General features: G+C 33.3%; 1 protein-coding gene across 4 annotated transcripts in view; it reads right to left on the reverse strand.

Moving 5' to 3' along the window:
* Positions 1-24,563, reverse strand: part of PSMD14 (proteasome 26S subunit, non-ATPase 14) — a 95,150-nt gene that overhangs the window by 21,471 nt on the left and 49,116 nt on the right. For all 4 annotated transcript variants that reach the window (XM_032637228.1, XM_032637229.1, XM_032637230.1 and 1 more), the window contains 5 exons: positions 19,015-19,086; positions 18,668-18,787; positions 16,273-16,343; positions 15,130-15,280; positions 1,214-1,321 (listed from right to left, as the gene is read on the reverse strand). In XM_032637228.1, coding sequence (XP_032493119.1) covers positions 1,214-1,321; positions 15,130-15,280; positions 16,273-16,343; positions 18,668-18,787; positions 19,015-19,086 — 522 coding nt within the window. The remainder of the gene's footprint in view (positions 1-1,213; positions 1,322-15,129; positions 15,281-16,272; positions 16,344-18,667; positions 18,788-19,014; positions 19,087-24,563) is intronic.

Consider the following 24,563-nt stretch of genomic DNA (forward strand, 5'->3'; position numbering starts at 1 on the left):
TATTTGCAAAAAAATAATGAAGCAGTATGATGCTATGGGGGGTATAAGAAAGGTCATTATCACAGGCTAAACAGGTCCAATAAAATATTCTCTTGGAACATACAAGCATGGGCTTGTCTGTACCCAATCAAAAACACTAGTAGCTTATTTCATCATACTCACTATACTTTGCAGTTTTCCCTGGCTTCTAAGTAATTTTTTCAAAAGGAACACACCTCAATCCTTTGAAAGAACTTTTTCACTTTGATGAAGATTTCAGATGAGTGACTGCTGAAAAAGTAAGCATCTAAAAGTATAAAGTTATCAAAGTATAACCAAGCTTAGTTTAACTGTCAAAGCCACAACTCCCCAGAGACAATCATATGACAGAGCAAGGTTTCAGAAGGGGAGCAGCAATAGCTACTATAATGTCTCTGTCTTATGTGTTCTGTTTAACCAAACACGGTATTTCTGTCCTTTTAATTAATCTTCAGAGAAGCAATTAACTATATAGACACAGGTTGTGGTGCATTTAAAAACACACTTAAAATAATTTTTGCAGACAATAAAGATCTGTGTAAAAACAATGAAGCATGTGGATGATACAAAGAAAACAATCACTCAGGAGGATATTAAGTGTCTGAATAACTGTAATAATGGTGGTTGACATCACTAGAAAGAACAAGATATAAACTCTTATCAAAAGAAATATGTAGTTGTGTTTTATATGATTTGTTTTAAAAGTAGGGATTAAGGCAAAAAAAGAAAAAAGAAAAAGGTAAAAATATTTAAGTACTATTTAGGAACTGCTTCTGGGGACCTCTTAGAGTGTACAATAATTTACCATTATTTACTACTATAAGAAATGTCTACTAACCAAACCAATAATGATACCATGATACCTAACGCACTCCACCTAAAACCCCTATCAGTCCTTTACCACAGTGTTAACCGTGCAAAGCTGTAAGGTACTCTCAAGATTAAGGCTCTACTATGCCCCCAAAAGGGTGTCCTCAAACTATGTTAGGAAAGTTTAAAGACTTCACTGAAAGCAGACTCATATGTGAGCAAATCTAACTTTTGCAACACTATTTCCATAATCTCCTTTTAAAGCACAAGAAAAATTAATTGCAAAACAAATTAAAATGCTAAGTACTGGATCTTAAAATGGTCATTTATAACAGGCTTTTAAAATGTAAAACAGTTTTAACACATTATTAAATACAGGTATTACCTGGATAGATGGCTTGTTTAGGTGACCCAGATTTGAGGTTGTTTGTCTTGGTTCATGTCCTAAGACCATCATATTAGCATTGATCAATCTGAAGGCATCAATAACAACCTGTAAAAACAAGGTGTCAGGTCATCTCTTTTTTAAAAAGCAAGTGATGGTGCCAAGCAACACTGGACAAGGCATGATCAACTTGCATCTGTTTCTGGCCTATTTCCAGAAAATCATTTAATTATAATATTAATAAAAAAGAACCTCCTGCTGACTGTACCATCAGCACACCACCCTCTATCTTGTAATGTAAGGTGACACCAATTATTGCAATTTTCATGAAGCAGTAAAGGAAAATATTAACTTTGCATCTTTATTATTGAAATACGTCATTACTAAACTTACACCAAACAGTCTTCATCGCTGTGCATATGTCTGTCACCTAAATTTTACCTAATCAAAATGAATGACAAAGAGAAACTAAAACTGAAAGTGAGCACAAGCTAAGGGACCACATCTAAAGCCCAGCCCTGTCACATCAATTATACTACCACAGTACTTGAAATGACAACAAAATTACAACCAGCAAGGCACTTGCTCACGTATTCTCTTCTAGTCAGATACCTTTTACTTCTTGTGACTATAAAAGACTTTGTACCTTGTCTGATGGCCTTAAATGTCCAGGCCACTGTCAAGAATACGAGGCACAATACAAGAAAACCAAGGTCATCCGTGCTTTAAGCCAGGAACATGGTATAGAATGATACAGCCCTAAGTTCATAGTAAAGAAATAACAATAGGTATCCTCTTTTTCCTAGGTGTACTCAATATTTCTGTAGAGAAACACTTCAAATTCTTACATGATACAAATCATCTTTTAGCTCATATATTAAGAGACTGAACAAGAATCACATACTATCCAAATGCTTTTCTCTGTTCATTATCATGGATTTGAAAGAACTTGTTAAAGCTTTTAAATGTTGTTAAGTTTTATGTAAAGAACTGGGGATCTTAAGACAGATGCCTCTTCCAGGGAATGTAAATCAATTACCTAGAGAATAAACTCAATACATTCTTCACATAAAAATATCTTTAAAGCAGGGTAATACAGTTATTTCTAGATTTGCCTTTAAAAGTGCTAAACAACTGAGATTTATCAATGTTTTAAAATCTATTGTCTACTAGACTGTTTCTCATTTGTATAATTATAGTTTGAGGATACTAAGGGATTTAAAAAAACTTATTTCCAAAATAAACCAACTGGAATCTAATCAAGTCTGAAAACTCTGTAGTAAGTATTACTAAATGCTATATGCTAAAGAATAAGATTTAAAGAAAGAAAGAAAGGAAAAAATCACCCTTTCTAAAAAGCTGCCATGAAGGGTCAACGGTACTAATGAATACAAACTTACACCAAAGCACTATGACAAGTGACTCAATCTAAGGCCTCCATCTACTCCGGCAATTCCCCCCCCCGCAGCCCCAAAACTCTGAATTTTGCTTTTATTTCTAACAGTTTGAATTTCCCCAAAGATTCCTCTTGCCTTAAAATAAAACCAAGTATCCCCAGAACATGCATGATTTAATAGTTTTGTGAAAACTTTTTTCTTTTTATACAGCAACTGTAATCCAGACTTAACTTTCACAATTATGTATAAATAAATATGGCCTAGGTTTATACCTCTTGCTTATAAACTTTTTTCTAATCATTTTCATAAAGTAATAAGTACTACTATCAAACATGCTTTAATCAGATATTATCATAAATAATTTCAAACAATTATTTAAACACATATAGAAGTAAAATTTTCTACTAAAAAGCACATAAAAATAAGATAAAATGTAGGCTAAAGAAGGGAAAAGAGACCATTTTGATAGACAGATGTACAACTTAAATAAATACAAAATTAAGAATTGCTTCCCTAACCAATAGCAGTAAATATTTAAGAGCAAAGCATCATTTTGGTCCAGTTGTTTTTAGAATACTTGGATTCCATTTAAAGATTTCTGTATCATTTGTAGAAAAAGAACACTTCTACAAAACTATGAAAATTCCACAATATATCACAAAATATCTTTTTTATACTGAATGCTTCCAAACTAGAACAGAAGACCAGCTATTTTACACACAAAAAACATCTCTGTAATATTTCTCTAGAATATTATAAACAGGTGTGAAACTTCATAAAAGGGAAATAAAAATACCAGCTAAAGAGATATCATGATCAATTAAAAACAGTCTGAAATTTAGAAATTTTAATTCTATTTAAAATTAAGAGAAAAATTCAAGAATTTAATATACTGTTCAACTAGTAAATGATGGCCCAAATGAAATGAAATGTTTAGAATGACGATTTCTGAGTAGCAATATGAAAGCCAATAGAAAATGAACACTTTACACCAAGATTAAAGGAATTTGCTGCCATCACTATAGCAACTGTCTTAAGGAAACTAACATGTTCAACAACCTGCAGACCAAAATTAGATTTAGTACACAATAAAAATATAAATATGGCAATATAGTCTACATTTTAATTTCTGTACAATTTTATAATTGCTTTTTGTGCTGTGAGAATAAGTGGGTTTCTCCTTTAGAGCAACCTATCAAAATAGACTCATTAATGTCCAGTGCACTAATGAGCAATGGGTGAAGAAGGTGTTAATTATGCCATAGTAAGATTCAAGAAAAAGCCTTGGTGAGCACTTGGAGGTGTGTATAGGCTGAAGGCGTTTCTCCATGTTTATGTATTTACAGCATGATGCAACAGAATGACAGCAAAGTGGTCACTCCATGGATGAGAACAGAAATCTTAGATACAATAGACTGAACAAAGAACCCCCAAGGATTAATTAAGTTATGGGAGGGGGGCAGGGGAAAAATTCATTTTTGGGGGCTATATGAATTTTCTAAATGGTTTGTTTTAAAGTATATATACATTAAACCAGTTCAGCTTATGTCTTATAAGGTTATAAATCCAAAAAGTAATTTAGCCAAAAAACTTTGCCCAAAAACTACCCCTTAATATGTACTAACAAAAACTTCCAAGCTAAAGTATGACAAATATTTTCAGGAATATGAAGCTAGACTTTTATAATTCCTTTCCATGCTGCAGTCCTACGCACCACATTGAATCTCCATTCACCGGCCTGACCATTTAATTTTTTCTGGTACAAGTGCCTTGAGACTTTTCAGAGGTCACTGCAACAGTAGACAGCTTATAACAAAACCATTAGCAGTTTGGCTAGCTTAGGGAAACCTCTTACTTTCCTTTTTTGTTTATTATCACTGCATGAATCTGCAGCATATGATAGTTTATAATTTCTCAGGCTTGTTAAATTCATGTTAAAGGTCTGTTTTCTTGTTGAATAAATTTTGTTCATATAATGCTGCCTATTTCATACACTCAGTCTTTAATAGCACCTTTGGTCTATGCGCAACTCACAGATCAAAACAGAGGACTAAAATAGGGGTTGATGATGCTATTTACATGTGTGATTCCTGCTGTCTTCTTGTTAGTAGCTTTAATATAATAGAAGACCTTGTCTGTTTTGTAATTAACACATCTTTACTGGAGAGATATTTGGAAGTGATTGCTGTGAATATACTGGTTAGTAAAATAAACACAATCACACACCACTTTCTGTTATCAGACAAATTTGTGAATTGTACACATTATACCCCAGATCAACAAACTGTGATATAACAGCCAAGTAGAAGACACATATTTATATAACCCTTTATTTTTCTGAAAATATGTATTCACTCTGACCTTGCAAATATAATTAGCTTGTGGGATGTGCAGATTTCAGTACCATGGTTGCTTTACTAATTGCAATTCTTGGAAATAGATACTAAATATTTGGAAGCTGCCAATACAAAATAAAAACTGCATTTTTTTTGTACATCTGTCTTAGCTTATAAAAGCAAAATAGTTTTAAAAACAATACTGTGTTCCACATTTATTCCAAGCACACCCAAGGGTCAAAGACCTATCATTTCATTTTAACAACGAATCTGGTTTAGGACACAAAACTGTAATTATTTTCAAATTCAGTTTAATCCATAATTTTTTGGCTTCTTTCATGAGTATGGTACAGTTTACCCAATATGCTATTTATTTTTAAATTCATGTTTTCATATCAACTGCTAGGTCACGGAAAGACTAAATTTCTAAAGCACCAATGTATGGTTCCCAATTTTTACATTCAAAGGAGACTAATTTTTAAGTAAAGCTTGTAAAATTAATTTAATTCAAAGGTGTTTGAAAGAAAAATGCACAAGCACTTCTGGCAGTAGATGCTGTACTTCATAATTTATCTCCCTCCCCACCCCCCTCTCCTTTTTTGTTTAACAGTAGCTGCCTTTGGCATTCCCAGCTGCCCTTATATTGAAGTCAATGACTATGGGAAGTGTTTATATATAAAATGAGCTGGAAGAAAAAAAGCTTGAAAAAAAAATTCAGACCTCAAAATCAATGTCAAACATCAAGAAAAGAAGAGTTACAATTCAGTGACCAGTTAGGTTACATATTTAAACACATATAAACCCACCACCATAAATAAGTCTCTAAATGACTATAAAAATGCTAGGTGTGGAAATCAAATACCCTTTATCACCTAGAAATGACCTGTTATCAACTGCTTAGGTTGTTTCTAGATTCCTTAAAAATTAAGGGTGCATGTGACCTGGGAAGTACTGCTGGGGTTTGTGACCAGTTCGTTACTTCTGCTGCCGTGCACTGCCAGGCATCTATAAGAGAAAAACATCTTATGTCTCTTGTAAGCCCACGGCATAAAAAATTCAAAGAAATCTTACTTTTTATGCCATTTCCAATGAAAAGCACTAAGAACTAAAACTGACTCATGCCAAATGCATATCACTGAATTGCTGTGATTTCTTAGTCTCAACTTTGCAACATGGAAATTATTTATAAAATGTCAATTTTAGCTCTGGAAAAGAAATTCCTATGTGTATGTACATTTTCTTTCTTCATCCTTGGAGAATTGCTTATTGTAGCTAGAGATCTGTAGTACAACTTCAATATATTGGGAGAAAAGGGGATGGAGTATAACTAGCATAACGTATTTTTTTTGACAAGTGAAGACATGCATCAAAATGCAAACAGTAAAGCCACCGTTTTGGATATATATACTTTAATAAAAACAAATCGATCTCTAAAAACTAGTATGGTGAAAGGTAATTAAACATTTTTAGATCCATGAAACTTTCTAAAAAGAATATAGTTATGTCATAAAATAAATTTAGCAAAATTTTTACAGTGTATGCATGTACTCAGTATGGTATAGGTATTTAAATGCTTAAGACACTGCAGTCAGAAGCCTGCCTAAGTTAGAATTCTGGTTCTAACACTTGCTAGTTATTGAGCTAAGATAACTGTTATTTAACTTCTCAATGTCTCCATTTGCTCATGAATGACACCATTTAATGATAAGATTAAATGAAATAATATGTGTGTACCTACCACTATAGTTCTCAGTGTTTTTAACTATGGTGCTCATGGACTTGCCTAGCTCAGATCTCCTTTCAATAGAACCTACTGTAGAGAGCATAGCTGACTCACAAACTCCAGATGCTACACTTTTGGATCCCTCTGGGGGTTCACCCCAGGTCAAACCTCCCTTGGGCTACTCCCAGCCAATGTCTGAGCACAGCAGGGGTACTACAAACCTAGCCATTCCTGCCAAATAAGGGCTTCTTCTAAAGGACAACTGTCTCAAGGACTCCCCAACAGCCTGGCTGAAACTTTCTTAGGAACATGCTGCAGTCTGACGCTCTTCCTACCCAATCCTACTTTCTCTTTCTCCTTCCACACGGTCAGACAGATTGAATCCCATTTTGGCGTTTGCTTCTTGTAGCACTCAACCTGACCAGTAAACTAAGCAGAATACTGCTACTGCAATACAATGTTAAAGTTAGAAAAAAGCCACCCTCAAAATCAAATCAGAATTATAAATTTGGTATCCACAGACATTTGGCATATGAAAATACCAACAGGAAATTAGGGAGAGACGTTTAAAGACATATTTCCCTAGGAAAATTCCTAAATAAAATAAAGAAAAAATGTAACAGCTATACTGAATATTATCTCTTTAAAAAAATGACAATATGCCTAGAATTTTGATACTCCTCTATGATAGGTATTTCTAGAATTATAGGTGATGAATAAACAGTGAACTTAAAAACTGAACTCTTCAGGGACTATTAATGAGCTACAAGATACTAGCATCTCTGGGTCACTGGTCAGATAACCAACTCAGAGTACCAATCCTATCTGGTGGCTACTCTGTCAGCCAACATAAAATGAGCAAGTGACTTCAGATTCCCCTCTAGTAGACAAATGAAAGCAACACAGTTGGTATGCTTATTGACAGTTCCACATAAAGTAAAGGAATAAAAGGCTCTAGAGATTAAGGGCTAGGGCTCACCCATGTTAGAAAGGCAGTAGGGAGGGGATAAGGGAAATAAAAGACTTAACATACATTTCTTGTGCTTTAACATCACCTTCAAAGAAAAATACAAATATATCCTTCAGACTGCCATCTCTCAAAAAATATAGTTCTTTTTGTGGGAAAAATATGCAAAGGTCAATTACTTTGCTATGTTATCACTTTTACATATTTTTATTGGGCTTGTTAAAATATCATATAGAAATTATACTGTCTAATACTCAACAATCAAGAGGTAGGTATTAATATTCTCAATTTATGGATAAGGAAACTGAGGTTCCGAGGACTTGAATACATTAAATGAGATGACAACCAGGTAAGTGACACCACTATCATTTGTACATACACAGCATGCCAAAGCCAGTACTCTTCATCACCAAGCTATTTGATGTAACAGTTATCCTAACACAAATGCAAGAAAAGATCACTCTTAGATTCAGTTACTTCACAGCAAGGTTTGTGTCTTATCCACCACTGAATATCCATTCCCCAGCAGAGTACCTGGGGCACCTAATATGGTGCAGAATAAATATCTATTAAAATGAAAAGCTCCAAGAAAGCATTTTTGGTTACGTTTTTTGGGGGTTTTTTTGGGCCACACTGCACTGCATATGGGATCTTAGTTCCCTGACCAGGGGTCTAACCCACACCCCCTGCAGTGGAAGCACGGAGTCTTAACCTCTAGGCAGCCAGTGAAGTCCCTTTGGTTACCGTTTTATATATTTACCACTGAATGCCCCCACAAATTCATTATCTATAAAAATCTAATCACTAGCTTTACAAAATATATACTTCCCATTTCCTTACCACCGCTCAGTTTTGAATTCATGAAACACTCAAACATCACAAAGCACTGACTTGTGTTTAATTAGGAATAAAAACTGCATACAGAAAAGCTATTTGGCATGTAAAAAGTGGCAGTGGGCATCTACTGAAAAGCTTACTACTAGTCTAAGAATAATTACTGATTATTAGAATAATAATCAACTATGACTTAGAAGAAAATTCACCAGCACAATCAATTCTACCCTCTTCAGGAAATTAGTGATAACAACAGACTAAATCCGCCAAAACTAAGTCCCAGGCCCAGAAACATCCTCACAATTAACAAGGGTTAATGTCAAATCATTTGAATATGATCTTAAACAATTAATATACACGGGCTACACAAAGGCCTTTTATACAAAGTCATAGTTTCCATTTTCCGGTACAACACTGGCATTAAGGACAGGGAGTAGATCTTACTCTCCAGTGTGTCCACTGTATGCCTGGCACACAGTAATGATCAATAAATGTCTGTTGAATGAATGACCAGGGATCGTTAGATTGGGGAAAGAAAAGCATTCAAGAGGCAAAAGAGTCAATAAATAATATTCTTATAGATAATGGGACATTGTTTTAAAGGTTTTCCTATATCTTTACAGAAACAGCTGAATTCAAACTAATTTGAAGCAGATGTCTATCACTCAAATGCATAGCAATTACTAAACAATAATATATTAGCTCAGAAATTATATTACTAATACAGAAGCTCTAAATTAAAAGAACAAAACTAAGAACTGTTAGTTCTATATCAGATTTATGCTTCTTAGAATTTTAAACATAAAATTGGTTTAAAATTCTTAGCTGACAATTTCTGATTTATCAGCTAAATTAATGTTATAATTTAAGACTATTAAGTCTATCAGGAATAGTACATGCACATTAGCACCTAAAATATTTTCTTAGACATCCTCACAGATTGTCTAAGAGTGTTATAAAACTTCAAATTGATACTAGGAGTAAAAAACAGGACACAAACAAAAGATAATATAGTAACTAACCTTGTTCCAAGAGTTGGATGAGTATGCTCACAGAGCTATATTAGGAATGGAAATAGAATTTTTATGTGTCCTATTTTCTATTTTTCTCTTTCAGTCTGAAAAACTAGGCAAAGGAAAGGTATGTGTATATATACAATTTGAGATAAGAATTATTCAGCCCTAATTAACCTTTATGGGATACTGATCAACAGAAAATCTTATGAATGACAGCTATTCTAAATATCTTCCACTACCTTTGGAAGACAAATGACATGATAAACTTGAACTCTAACTCTGATTACACAAGGCTCGGATTCATCAAGGTTAATGTCTATGAACAAACTGGCTCACTGACCTTGTCAATCTCATGTTTCACTCATTTAATAAGTGATCACCGCTAATGTATACAAATTACTTAACCTCACAAAATTAGTTACAGTTTTCTTATATGCTAAAAGTCTGAATTGGTAACAGCTAGCTGACCACTGAAACATTCATTCCTGATTTTACCTTATATACATTTATTTTAAAAAAACTACTTTTTGCAGACACTGCATCAATTCCAAGATATGGAAACGTTTCTCCCTTAAACGAAGCTCCAATCTTGTGAGAGAGACAACATACAGACAGGTGAATGAAACACAAAACGGTTTCAATCACAACCATCATTTCAAAGGCCAGAATTTTAAAGTAATATATTCATTTTCTTTTTCATCAGCATGCCCCAGAGAAATATGTTGGAAAAACAGTAAGTGCTCAATAAAAAAATCAGCTGAATCAGAAGAGTGTTCCTAAATTCGTCTGAACGTACAAAATATAAACGGGAAAGTTTTCATTTCTTTTGTAATTATTACCTTCATCTTCCTAAAGTGAGCAAGTTAGTAATTAATTTATAGACTTGTTCTTAACAACATTTTCAGAAATGCTCACATTCTATTTTTTTAAATATGCTAGTTGTTTTTCCTGTTAAGTATCAATTATTTTAATCTTCAGAATAATAAAGTGATATTTATTGCACACCTTCTATATGCATGTGCCCTGTAATGATTACATATATCACTTTATAATATTCATAATATAATACTATGAGATAGTTACTAAAATCCCTGTTTAACAGATGAGAAAACTGAAGCTCAAGATTAGGTAAGTTGCTCAAGGTCATGCTATAAAGAAGAGATAAAAATTGGATTCTAATACAGGCCTGATCCCGAAGCCTGTGCTCTTTACTTTATGCCCAGCCTTTATGGTATATAATTTTTAATAGCAATAAGAAAATGCTAAAACAAAACTATTAGTGGAGTAGTTTAAAATTGTCACCATCTTAAAACTTTCGAATACAAAATTTCTTGGATAAGTAAAGTATTTTCCCCCTTACCTTGAAAAAGACATGACCTTCTAGATATCTGAAAATAAAAGGTAAGCTCCTATAACATACATTCCCTCATTCTTTCCCCTATGTTTTGTAGTTACTCTTCAGAGCCCTACCTTTTCTGTAAAACGCTGATTAAAAGACAACAATAACAGAGTGGTATCCTTAAAATTCAGTCCAAACTTCATGTACTTTATGCAGTCTACACTGATTTCTGCCTACTTTTAATCTGCATTTACTATGTTTGCTATACAAGTACTATTTTATTGCATATTGACACATAAAAGGTTCTAGATAAGTATTTGTTGAATCATTTGTCACTAGCAACCAATTTAATACTTAGTTACAGAAACAAAGCAGTACCAGTATAATCTGTATTATATCAGTATGCAGTGTAGGATTACCAGCACATAACTAGCAGAATGTTGTCTGGCTCACCAGTGACACTAAATGTATATGACTTATCTTCTCAAAAAGACTAAGACCATTTTTTATTTAATTTGTATCCCCAAATCATTAGCATACAGGCATATCAGCTGTACTTAAGAAATACCTGATGATGAGTTGATCTGAAACTAAACACCACATTTTCAGAAGCCCATTGAGTATTTCCAATCAAAGTAAATAAAAAATCTTCAAGAAAGTCCAGCCAGTGTGAAGATTTATTTGAGATAAAAGGGGTTTTAGTGATTGTATTTTCAAAATAGAGAACAGACACAAAGATTGTTTGGAGTTAGCAGGTAACATGTGAACATTTTACTGACAGGAATCCTGACAAGAAAATTAGTTCTCAAAAGTAGTCATGGTTGTAGGCTAGTTTTATGACTTTGCACAAAGTGACTGTTCTTTTTGCCCTAATGAAGAAGTATAGTCATATTACAAGTTGAATTTACTTCTAAATTTGTTGCTGGATTAAGTCCAGGTGTAGGCTGAATATACAAGATAACAAAACATTAAGCAAGAGGTTGCCACCATACCACTTGAGAACTGAAGTTTAAAATATTTTAATACGTGTTTTCTTTACAAGTAAACTAAAACAGAATCTTAAAAACTATTTCACTGGTAAGTTTTGAGTGGAGCTTGCTGGTAATTTCTATAAGCTTACACTCCATTTAAATTACAAATGTTATTATCATTGATTTTTCGCCTGTATCATTTTTAAACATTTCCAAGATTATGTGATATACAGTGATATGGATTCTTTATCATATAGTACATTTTATTTTTTATGTTGGTCTCAATGTTTGGTCCTAGGGATGTCACTGACAGATGTGAGTCTGTCTAAACTGTTTTTAATTAATAGAAAAATACTATATGAGAAAATCAATTAATATATAATATCTACTAAAAATAGTACCCAGAACTCTCGAGAACTCTGAGAAACTGTGCAGCTCCTTCCTCTTGACTTATGTTGAAGGGAATGATATCTACACACGTAAATTAAGAAAAGGCCCTGCAATGACTTTGGTACTCATTTTCCATTCCTGAGTTATTCTAATTACATTATTCATAACTGTCTAATATTAAAGAGCCAGTAAACAGCTTGAGTTCTGAAATTTTATAGACCTAGATTTGTATCCTTGTTCTGCTGCTTAATACATAATAGTATGATTTTGGGCAAAGTAATCTTTTTGACCCTAAATTTTTATACCCTTTCATTGACAAATGGAATAATAGAACCTATTTCCAGAATGATCAAAAAGAATAAATGAGACAAGTTCAAATGATTATTGCCATAATACCTGGCACATAGCAATAATTCCATAAAGATAAAGTCAAGTCACTATAAAAGGAAATCAACCAGTTTGAATCAATTGAGATTACAAAGAAAGAATCCATTTTTACCTAATCACTCAAAAAAACAGAGATAATACTGGGACTTACAAAAATGAAAATATAAAAATATACAGGAAAGAGGTATTAAAAGAACAGACACCCACTTAAATCCTTTATATATAGATTGTCATTTAACTCTTGATCTAATCATTGCCTTGCTAAATATTTTGACAGCTTTGATAAATCATGTGCAGGGAAAGGGAAGGGAGAGTCCTATGTTACTCTTCATTTTCTTGTAAGTTTATATTCTTAAGTATAATGATTTAACTAGAACACTCTGGCCATGGACTTACTAACATTTAATTTAATTCAGTTTTGAGACACTGAGAGAACTATAAATTATAACCAAACTCAGAAACCTTATAAATGAAGTTACCTTATTGACAAAAAAATGGATCCTTATTTGAGGTGATATAATTGTATGGATCTCGTTAGGTACAACAAGTGATGCGAATCATCAGTGATAGATGCTTATACTAAATTTTTTCCAAATAATTGTTTTCATGACATATAAAACTAGACAGCGATACATGTAATTTCCTAAAGTAATTTTTGATATATATTTTTAAATACTGCATTTTACCACATGACAACAGAGTCATGTGATACAAGTATATTTTTTAATGAAATGCATTCTTTGAATCATGGTTAATTAGAAACAAACAATGCAAACTCCACAGTTATATAATACTAGGTTTGGAAAACTAAAAACTAGGTTTGGAAACTAAAACTGCCATTTAAAATACTATAAACAAGATAACCAAAACACATATTCATTTATTTACATTCTATTTTGAAACTGCTTTCTTTCATTGTATTTAAGTTTATATTTTCCTTTTCAAAGCAGCCACCATCACGTGAGTTAAGTATCCTAAAAAGTCACACTAAAACTACAAAACAGAATTCTAATTATGTTTAAAATTAAGCTTCAATTATTAGTAGTATATATTGTGGCATGGGAATTTAATCAGATAATTCTATTATATTTCTAAAATAATAATTATTACTTAAATGAGTTACTTATGGGTTACTTTTTTATAAGGTATCTTAATTATCAGAGAATTAAACTTAAATATACTGTACTTTAGTTCATAAAACTAACAAATGTCAAAGATTTTCAACTCCTTTTATCTATATCAGTTAAATAACAATACACTTAGTAAAACAGAAAGTAAATAAATTGAAATATAGTTATATAGCAAGCCTCAGAAGTTACCCATTCAGAACTGCCTAGTATTATCAGTTTCTATTATTATTGTTTTTGTGGCTAGTTTCTGCCTCTAAAAAGCTAAATCACATCTAATAGGATCAAGATTTAGAAAAGACCTCAATTTTTATTCATCACAATAATATAATGTCAGAAAGTGTTCAAATTCATGACAGATAAAAACTCCATGTTTAAACAGCCATAGTTTGTCTGAGCTGGTGAGCAGATGTAAATGTAATCTGCAATACTATCAAACTCCAGGTCTGATAAGCTAATATTTATTTTTAAGTGCTCCAAAAATTATTTGTAAAAGCTCCATAAAAAGGATTCCATAAATGTATTGTGATTGTATTTTAGCAATTATTCTACACTACAATGGACGTACATGCTCAAACAAGACACCTCAGCAGTATTTTAAAGCAGTAACCACCTAGCCAATTTCTGTATGTTCTGTAGTTTTTCTAATCCACTCTCCCTGTGGTTGAGCAAAATCGAATTGCCTCTCACATTTGCAGACAGCTCTGTGAAGGTGATAATAGAGCTGCTCCCTGCTGTCATGAGGCAGGAAATAGGAAAATGGCATATGGGGCTAGAAAGAAAGAAAGAAAAAAAAAAAAAAGAAAGAAAAAAAGAAAAAAAAGAAGGAAAAAAGAACTAAACATGAACAAAAGATTTCAACAAAGAACAACTATAACTCAATATGCTTTGCAAGTTAATCTCTTTTCAGAATCATTTAGCATATCTAATCATTCATCTGTGTCCTCACTCCAAAAATGCAAACGGTTGATACCAAGTGTTTGGGTCAAGTTTTCACTGTCTAAAATATTTGGAACCTACAACTGCAGAATATGTCCTGCACAATGTCTGCAAACAGAGCTCTTTAGATTTTTTAAATGTGCCAATCCCAAATTCACCATTTTAAAATAAAAGAAGGTACAGCAATGTTTATTAAAATATTAATAAAATGTATATAGAAGGCTTTCAGTATGATTAACATTCCTAAATCTATGAAATAAAAATTAAAGATAAACATTTATAATTAGACTAATTAAAGTGGAAACAAATCTCTAAATAGGTAAATTGCTAATAATAATACCAAGACACATTTATTAACTGGTACAGTTTTTTGTTTGGTTGGTATTTTTGTGTAATTAAGAATCATGCTTTAAACAAAATAGATTTTTATGTGATATATCTGTAAATAGAATGTGGCAGGAGATGCTAATAAAGATAGAATCCACTCTACCTTTCCTTTTACACTCTGAATGGGATCCACAACCACTGCCACAGCTCTTTCCGACAAGGCTTCAAAGCTCTGCTGAGTGTTGATATCCACACCAGAAAGCCAACAACCAAAGCCAGGGTGACTGTGATACCAACCAACAACCATCTCAGGCCTGAAACAAAGAGGGCATTCAGCCGTTCAGAACAGAATAAGTACTACATTTATGATAGAAAAGAAACAACACACTAACGGTATAAATTAAGAAGACATGAAAAACACACAGGTGTGAAAAAGCACCATTAGAAACACTGAAATCATACACCATATTATCCAGAAAACATGGAAATGAAAAAGTGTGACAAAGGAGTGCTATCATTAAGAGATGCGCATTAGCAGTGGTAGATAAGGCTTTCAGTTTTTCACCTTGTTACCACACTTTCGCAGAGCCAGTTTTTACCCTTTCAGCATTCAAGTAAATATCTACTCTTTAACTCCTTAGCTCTGGGAGTTGGATTTTCCAGGCAGAGTACATTTTTAACAATGGACACCAGGATCCACTGTTGTGAAAGGATTAAATATCAATTAAACCAGCAGTAGAACTAGGAACTCAGTCAAAAACCAATTTGCACTGTTCTGCTCAGCTGCTGAGCCTTTTGCTAACATTAATTTTGAAGTTTTTTCCACAGTAGAAGAATTTGAGCAAGAGAATGACAACTATTGAGAGATTTAATCTGGGGTAAAAAACTTGAACAATATTTGGATTGTACTTTCCCTGTCTTTAAAACTCAGTATGACTACAAATATAATTAAATATTCAGAATTTTATTTAGCTGCAACTCTCAAATTTTGGAACATACAAGCTCTTTCAATTATAAGTGACTAGAGAGTAACTCCATATGCTAAACGGTGGGAAGCTACAGTCCAAATTTACTATGTAACAGTTGAGAATTTTAACATGAGGCAGTTTCCTAACTGGCAAATTTCTATGATTCTAGAGAAAAGAGATACTAGATAGGTGGTGCAGAGCACTGACAGTGATACTTTTACATTAATTACGTGGTTTTTTTTTCCCTAAGAATGATATTCACCAACATGTAAAATTCTGAGATACATTTCTGAAAATATTTCCCATAATTCCATTATATGATCATTTGAAATACTTACCTTCCTGTCTGCTTCAACATATCCAACATCTTGGCTTGGAACACTGGATCGACTGCCTCCACACTGACACCCTGATTTAGAAAGAAAGCAAAACGATTAGCTTCTATAACAATGAGAAAAAAAAATATATTATAAGATAAATGAACAAAAAGCTACTGCCTAAAAACCTGTGTATATTATTTTGGGATACCAAAATAAGTTAATAGGTTTTGATACCCATATTTGATACCCACTCATGTCATTCAATTATAAACCACACATCAATAAAACTTTTTAAATTGCCAAGTACCAAGAAAACAAAAAAATTGCCAAGTACCATACTGCTGTTAGCTAATGAGTTAAGATAGTTTTTTTTTTTTTTTTGAGTTAAGATAGTTTTTAGGCTCCTTTAAAAGAGTTTATGGCCATGACTAATGTGTGTGTGTATATATACACACACCAGAAATACCAAATAAGTGAACCAACTATTTTTTGGTTAGATCAGTCTAGGCAAGCATACTTCCTAACATCATCCTCTGATAACTGATAAGCACTAGGCCTCTTCCATCTCATCTGAAGTTCTACAAATATTGTGCTATTATAATAATCAACAGTTCAAGTCGGTTATTTTTTTTCTTCAGTAATATAAACACCTTGAGGAAGGAAAATAATTTAATAGTTTCCCAGAGTTGTTTTTGTTTTTTGGTTGGCTGAGTTGGGAGGGGAGGATGTTCAGTGCTTTAGTTAGGACTACTTGGTAGATTAGGCAATTGGAGGGAAATATATACATTTGAATATTACCTCAAATATAACAGCATTCTCAAAATATTCCCCACAAGAGGCAATCTGCAACCAAGTCTTTTAAATGTTGCATTATTTTGCTAGTTCAACCAAAAGAAAATTTTAGGACATGGAAGAATTAAAGGCATTCATATTATCTCTCCAGTGATAGATCACTGCCATTATAGCTCCCTCAAGGTTTTCCTCTAACATCAGGAATTTAAGTCTAATCTACCTAAACAAACCAGTTAACATAAGCACTTCTTCCTACCAAAATAAACAGTATTTTGAATTCTAATTGAGAGTGCATCATCAAGAACAGGGGTATGCAATCTACTGCCTACAGCCTAAGAATGTTTTTTAACATTTTTAAAGGGTGGTTTAAAAAAAAAAAAAAAACAAAACAAGAATATGAGACAGAGATATATGTCTTTACAGAAAAAGTCTGCTAACTCCTGGGCTAGAAGAAAAACTTTCCAACTCTACTACAGAGAATGAACATGGGGAATCAAATATTCTATTTTATATTGTCAAACAAGCACTTGTAGTACAAGGAAATAAAGGATATTAAAACTTAAGAACCCTTTACTACAATGGATATCCACATAAGGACATTCATCAGACGAATATACATATTATATTTTCTTAGGCAAGTAGATGAGAAGGATATATGTGTTATTTTTTGGAAGGTAAGTAAATGGTTATTGTTTTTTGGCCATTAAAAAAAAATCTAAATACATACCTATCTACAAGTCCAATGCATTAAACAAAACAGCAAAACAAAACAAAAAACTCCCACAAAGAACAATGCATTCTAAATGCATTAAAGTAGAGGACTTTCAAAATGTGTATGCAGTATGGCTCGTCCATTAACAAATTACCATGCGAAAAAAGGCAAAAAAGAACTAAAGTTTGTCATGGTTTTTTGTTTTTTTTTTAAACTTAACATTTTGAATAGGAAAAGCTTAAGAGTCATTTATCACCATACACAGAACATTTTAAAAAGGGTGATATTTCAAAACAATAAAAACAAAACATGAGGACTAGATAATGTAAGTGAGTTGAAACTCTAATTAAGAGTGTCTCTGGGGGCTTCCCTGGTGGCGCAGTGGTTGAGAGTCCGCCTGCCGATGCAGGGGACGCCGGTTTGTGCCCTGGTCCAGGAAGATCCCACATGCCACGGAGCGGCTGGGCCTGTGAGCCATGGCCGCTGAGCCTGCGCGTCCAGAGCCTGTGCTCCGCAACGGGAGAGGCCACAACAGTGGGAGGCCCGCGTAAAACAAGAGTGTCTCTGAAATCTTTTGAACCAAGTGTTCAAACTAATCAAACTAGTATCCTACTATTTTAAGGTAACTAACTTATAAATCCAGTACACTATGCTAGTTAAAGCTGAAAGAACAAGTAAAGGGATTAAATGTTAGCATCATTCAATTTGTGGATCTACAGGGAATTCATAATGCATCTAAAAGATCAATGATTTGATTCAATACAGTCTAAAAATTTCTATCATTAATCTTATAATGAATTTTTCTATCAGAAAGAGAAAATTACAATATGATGAGAGTTATTTTACACAGGAAAAGAAAAGAGAAAAGAAACACGTTTAGTTGCATCAGGCAACCAAAAAAGTACTCACTGTTCCTGACTGTGGCATAGCAAACACGTCAATCACTCTGACGGTGTAATCATCAACAAATTCTCCAAGCATGAGACCCATAACTTCCATTGGAACCCCAGCACGACCATGTTTTAACATCTGTAAAGAGGAAGATATATAGACACAAAGCTTTGAGATCTTTGGACCCACCCCCCTCTTTTAAATTAATAACTTAATTGTGTTTCAGTGGAAATAAAACACTCTATTTTATACATGCACCTAAAACAACAGCTTATGTGTGAGAGGGTTAACGTGAAAAATATTCCGAAGTAAAAGAGAGAAAGTAGCTGAACTCTCTGAAGCCAGTAACTCCATTCAACACTTACTTTTAACAGTGCCAGGGAAGAGATATAGACTTGTTCTGCTGTGTCCACTGCAGGAGCATCTGTAGGTGGGCCCTAGAAACAAGCATACAAATCATTATAAATACAAAGAACTTATGAGTTTAAAATTTAAAAGTTACAAGTTATTTAAACATGATTGTTTTAAAAGAGTTTAGGGGAAACATGTTAAGTATTCAGCTACAACACAATCAAAACAAGCTTGTAAATATCAAACCTGTAGAAAACATCAAACTTAGTACTCAGGTAAGTGTCCAATGGACAGAATGCTTGAATCTTTCAGCGATGCTAATTTACCTCCACTACAAAATAACTATAATGCACCAATTAGCTATGTTTCTTACCCCAACGTGAATGTAAACTGATTAACTGAAGGAACAACACGAACAGTAAATTCTCTGAGCCTGATTTTCAGCTAAAGACAGCATGTAGATTAGGGCTATGGGATCTCTGCAGAAACTTAGGTATGGGGTGGGGGGTGAGGGGCGGAGAAGACCTCTAATCCCTAGGTGAAAGAGCTGTGAACAACGTGCTCTTCACTTCACCTGATGAAGTTGTTCCCCTCCCCTATACAATATCAAATTTAACACAACTGCCCCAGATGTGAACAAACTGGTTGAGACTGGTATAGCTAACATGAAAATACTTCCAAATCCTGACAACTACCTTTAAAACAAATATTACTATTAATCTTATTACAGCCTAAGAAGATACTATGTTTCCCCCTAAGGATTCTATCTTCTTTATCAAAATCACCAAACCACTATTTAGTGTAACATTCTGCCACACAAAGTAATTTAGATATAGTCCTTACCCTCAAGATGACTACAATCTTATAAATTTAATTCTGCCCCAATCAGTGCACATGGAAAGCTTCTTATTTTTTAATACTGAGCAGTCCTGGGAAACTAAAATGAGATGTGACTTTTTTTTTTTTTTTCCCGGTACGCGGGCCTCTCACTGCTGTGGCCTCTCCCGTTGCGGAGCACAGGTTCCGGACGCGCAGGCTCAGCGGCCATGGCTCACGGGCCCAGCCGCTCTGCGGCATGCGGGATCCTCCCGGACCGGGGCACGAACCCGTGTCCCCTGCATTGGCAGGCGGACTCTCAACCACTGCGCCACCAGGGAAGCCCGAGAGATGTGACTTTTAATTGCCAGGTCCTGTTTTGCTTAAAGTTCCCTTTCCTCAACAATAACTCTATTACAATTACATAATGAACACGTTAGCCATCTAAATTGTAAGTCAATATTCTATCTTGCTTTCGTGGATTTGCTTATTACTAAAATTAAAAAATTGCTTTACTCATTACATTTCACACTTATAGGTCTGTGTGTACTTTGTGCTTCTTGTCTATTTATATGCCAAATTCTGTGATTTTTGTTTTGTTTAAAAGCTCATAATACTTACTGGAAGCACTGAGTATGAAAAGTTCTAGAATAAGTTTTCTCTAAATATAAGCATCACATACAAAAATTACCTCTATCTCCTTATATACAAAGTGGTGAGAAACATAAAATCCTTCAATCCTTCAAATTTTATGTTTAAAAATACATGTCAGATAACATATTTTAAAAAGAAACGAATTCTTCATTGTTATCACCTAATGCAGCTTTACTGCTTGCCTTTCAAATAGACATGAAAATTCTAAGGTAAGCTAAAGTGCTATCATGCCAAAACATTTGTTGAGGTCACCACATAAAACAAGATAATTTTGTTGATATTATAATTTTATTCATCTAATTAAGAAAGTTAAAAAATTTAAGAAAAAAAGAGAAGAAATAGTAAATTGTCACAAGATGTTTTTGGGGAAATAATACCCTAAGGTCAGGATAATGAACACTGTATTCATAAAAGTTATTTCCTAATTCAGAACAACTTAAAAAATGCCCATGACAAAAGTTAAAACTGATATCTAGGCTAGAGTTATTAATACAGCCTTTCTCAATGTGCCAGGAAATACTTATTAAGAAAAAAAAAAGAATAGGGAAATAAAACATCACATCATCACCAAAATGCACTACTGACAAAGTTCAAAAACTATTTCTGCCAAAATGCATTACTGACAAAGTTCAAAAACTATTTCTGCCATCAATGAAAGAAGAAACACTGTTTTGTTCAGCATTATATATATCCAGTACCTAGCAAAGTGCCTGGCACACAGAACTCACTAAGTATTGGTTGGAAAAAAAGAATGAACAAGTTAAGGTAGTGCAAGCCAATGGAACAGGAAGGGAAAATACCCACCAGTTACCCTGGGAGAGAGAACAAGCCATAGGCAAGCAAGTACAAAGATCGCTAGCTCCTCTCTCACTATGTTCTTCTGGTTCAGAAACATACTAACAGAAAACCATGTAGCTGGCTTCTCTATTGTTGCTTTTTGAGACAGGAGCCAGTGATATTTCCTGTTACCCTTCTCACTCTATTACTACTCTGTTTCTTGATCTAGTTAGAATAAATTTCCCAGAAAACAACTTTTAAAGAAGTAGAGAAGGGTTTGTAGCAGTGAACTGCAACCTAAAGAAAAAAAAAAAAAAAGAGTAACCCATGTAAAACACTGTCTATGGAACATGTGTTAAGGATCTCTGGAGCAGATGCTATCATTTTTCTATCATCATGCTCACCTGTTCAGAATAGCACACAACCAGGCAATGAAGAAAACCCCATTAAATATCCTGGAAACTGAGCTAAAACAGTTATGTAAGAGCCAGTACAGCTGTAGATCAAAGATGACCTGAGTTGAGAAAACTGTGGAGCAATGTACAATTTACATACATTGCCTTTCAGCAAACACTCCTGAGGAATAGCATTCAGATAATTCAAAGAGAGGAAAGTCATTTAAAAATAGGAATCATATACAAAATTCTGGAAAACTATTTGGCACCAGCAGAATACAAGATGATTTCTTATCTTTGAAATAGAACACTGGAGGATAGACCAAGATGAAAAGATGAAAAACAGTTAAGAATTAAGTTACACTGGAGTAAACAAGGGTAAAAATAACACTATGACAAGTTTAATTCAGTGATACAGAACATACACTTTTGAAGATGTCTTAGAATGTAGAGTAAAAAAGTTATAGATGAAAACTATTAAAAATATAATACTAGAGGAGAAAGGAAGGAGATGTAAGCTAAGAAATACAGTTGATCCTATGAATAAAATAAGAAATGGAAAGCATCAATAAGACAAAGCTGAAGAAAACTTTCTTGAATGAAAAACAATTCAACTTTTGCATCACTAAATGTCAGGCAATAATCAATGAAGAAAAGTGTTATATACATTGTAAAGTCTTAGGTAAATCTTAACTACATGAATAAAGCAAAATTTCTAAAACCATACAAATAGAAAAACTACATAACCTGAAGAAAAAAATGCACCTCAGTTGACTTTGTATTTCTTTGCAACATTAAATGGCAGAAAACAATGAAACAAAGTTTCAGACTTTTAAGAGAGATACCTTGTGGAGTCAAAAACATTACACTCTATGAAAAAAAAAATGTCTGAAGGCCCACAAATATATTACTATATACACAAGGGCTCAGAAAATATGATTCCATGTATCTTCCTTCAAAGAACTTTTTGAATAAATGATCCAGTTGAGACCCCACAAATCAAAAATAGAAAATTAAAAATGGAAAAGCCATTATACAAAACAATTTGTTAAGACCACTGAAAGCAGTTAAAAACAGAGAGAGCTAAATAACATAAATAACCAGAGTTCAAAACCACAGATCTCACCCAATAACTATATAGGGCGATGGAGAGAAATGAAGTATACAAAACTCTCTGTTTGACATATAGGAGGGGAAAAAAGAGATCTGTTTAAGTGTTGACTTAGACTATTACAGAAATATGGATTTGAGAGTCTTCTGAACAAATTTAAAGTAACCACAACAAACATTAAAACTGAATATACACCTTACCAAATCTCTGAAGAAGAAAAAGCTAACACAACACTGACAATAAAAAATATGAAATGAAAATGAAATGAAAAAATATAAATGAGGTATAAATGAGGTAAAGTCCCCTGTTAAAGGCCTTCTATAATGGGTTTAAAATGGAAATTCATGTATATGCTGCTTACAAATAAGAATTAAAACAAAACAAAAGGATTGGTGAGATTTGTCAGTGACATAGCTATTTCTTTTTGCAAAAGAAGCCACAATGACCACTATATTTTACTTACCTTGCCTTTCTTCAGTGATGTGTTACATTAATAGATTTCCTAGTATTAAACCACCTTTCCAGGATAAATTGTTCAAGTTTAATTTACTATTTTTATACTAAAATTTAAAATATATTTATATATAATTTTTATTTATATTACTATATATATTATTATGAGTGAGACTGACCTGACATTTTCTTTTTTTCTGTTAAATTTGTCAGGTTTTGATATCATTATGCTAGATGTATAAAATGAATTGGAAAGTTTTACAACTTCCCATTTTCTATGTTGTAATAAAACGTATATATACTAAATTATCTATGTCTTCAGATTTAAATTTGGACAAGTTCACTAATGAAACATTTGGCTCTGACGCTGATTTTGGAGCTAATTTTTATAACATCTGCAGTGGTATTAATAAATTCAGGTTACCTGTCTTGAAACTAGATGGAATATTATATTGTTCCAGAAAGTTTCATTTCATTTAGATTCAAAGTTATTACCATAGAATTGAACATATTCTACTTTACCTTTTCTTTTTTAACTGTTCAATATGGAAAACATTTAAAACTAAATTTGTTTCTCCATGTCACATTATCACTACCCAGATAGATCAATGATTTACATTAAAAAAAATCAAATCATAACCAAAACCATGATAAAAATATTGGTGAAGGGAACACCTCCTAATTCATTCTATGAGGCCAGCCAGCATTACCCTGATACCAAAACCAAAGACACTACAAGAAAAGAAAACTACAGACAGACCAGTATCTCTTATGAACATCAATACAAAAATCCTTACAAAATACTAACAAACAGAACTCAGTAGCATATTCAAAGGACTATCTATACACATGACTGAGTGGGATTAAAACTTGCAATGCAAGGATGGTTGATGGTTCAACAAACAAAAACTGGCCAATGTAATACACCACATCAACAGAATGAAGGGGGAAAAAAACCCCACATGATCATCTCAATTGATGCAGAAGAAGCATTTGACAAAATTCAACACTCTTTCATGAAAAAAACACTCAACAAACTAGGTATAGAAGAAAACTACCTCAACATAATAAAAGCCATAGATGAAACATCCACAGTGAACATAATGTCCCATGTTGGTGAAAGACTGAAAGCATTTCCTCTAAGATGGGGAACAAGGCAAGGATGCCTGCTTTCACCACATCTATCCAACATAGTACTGGAAGTTCTAGCCAGAGCAATTAGGCAAGAAAGAGAAATAAAAGGCACTCAAGTTAGAAAGGAAAATTATCTCTGTTTGCAGATGATATGATCTTATACAAAGAAAAGCCTAGGGCTTCCCTGGTGGCACAGTGGTTGAGAGTCCACCTGCCGATGCAG

This window comes from Phocoena sinus, chromosome 7 (genome assembly GCF_008692025.1).
Source record: "Phocoena sinus isolate mPhoSin1 chromosome 7, mPhoSin1.pri, whole genome shotgun sequence".
Taxonomy (NCBI): Eukaryota; Metazoa; Chordata; class Mammalia; order Artiodactyla; family Phocoenidae; genus Phocoena; species Phocoena sinus.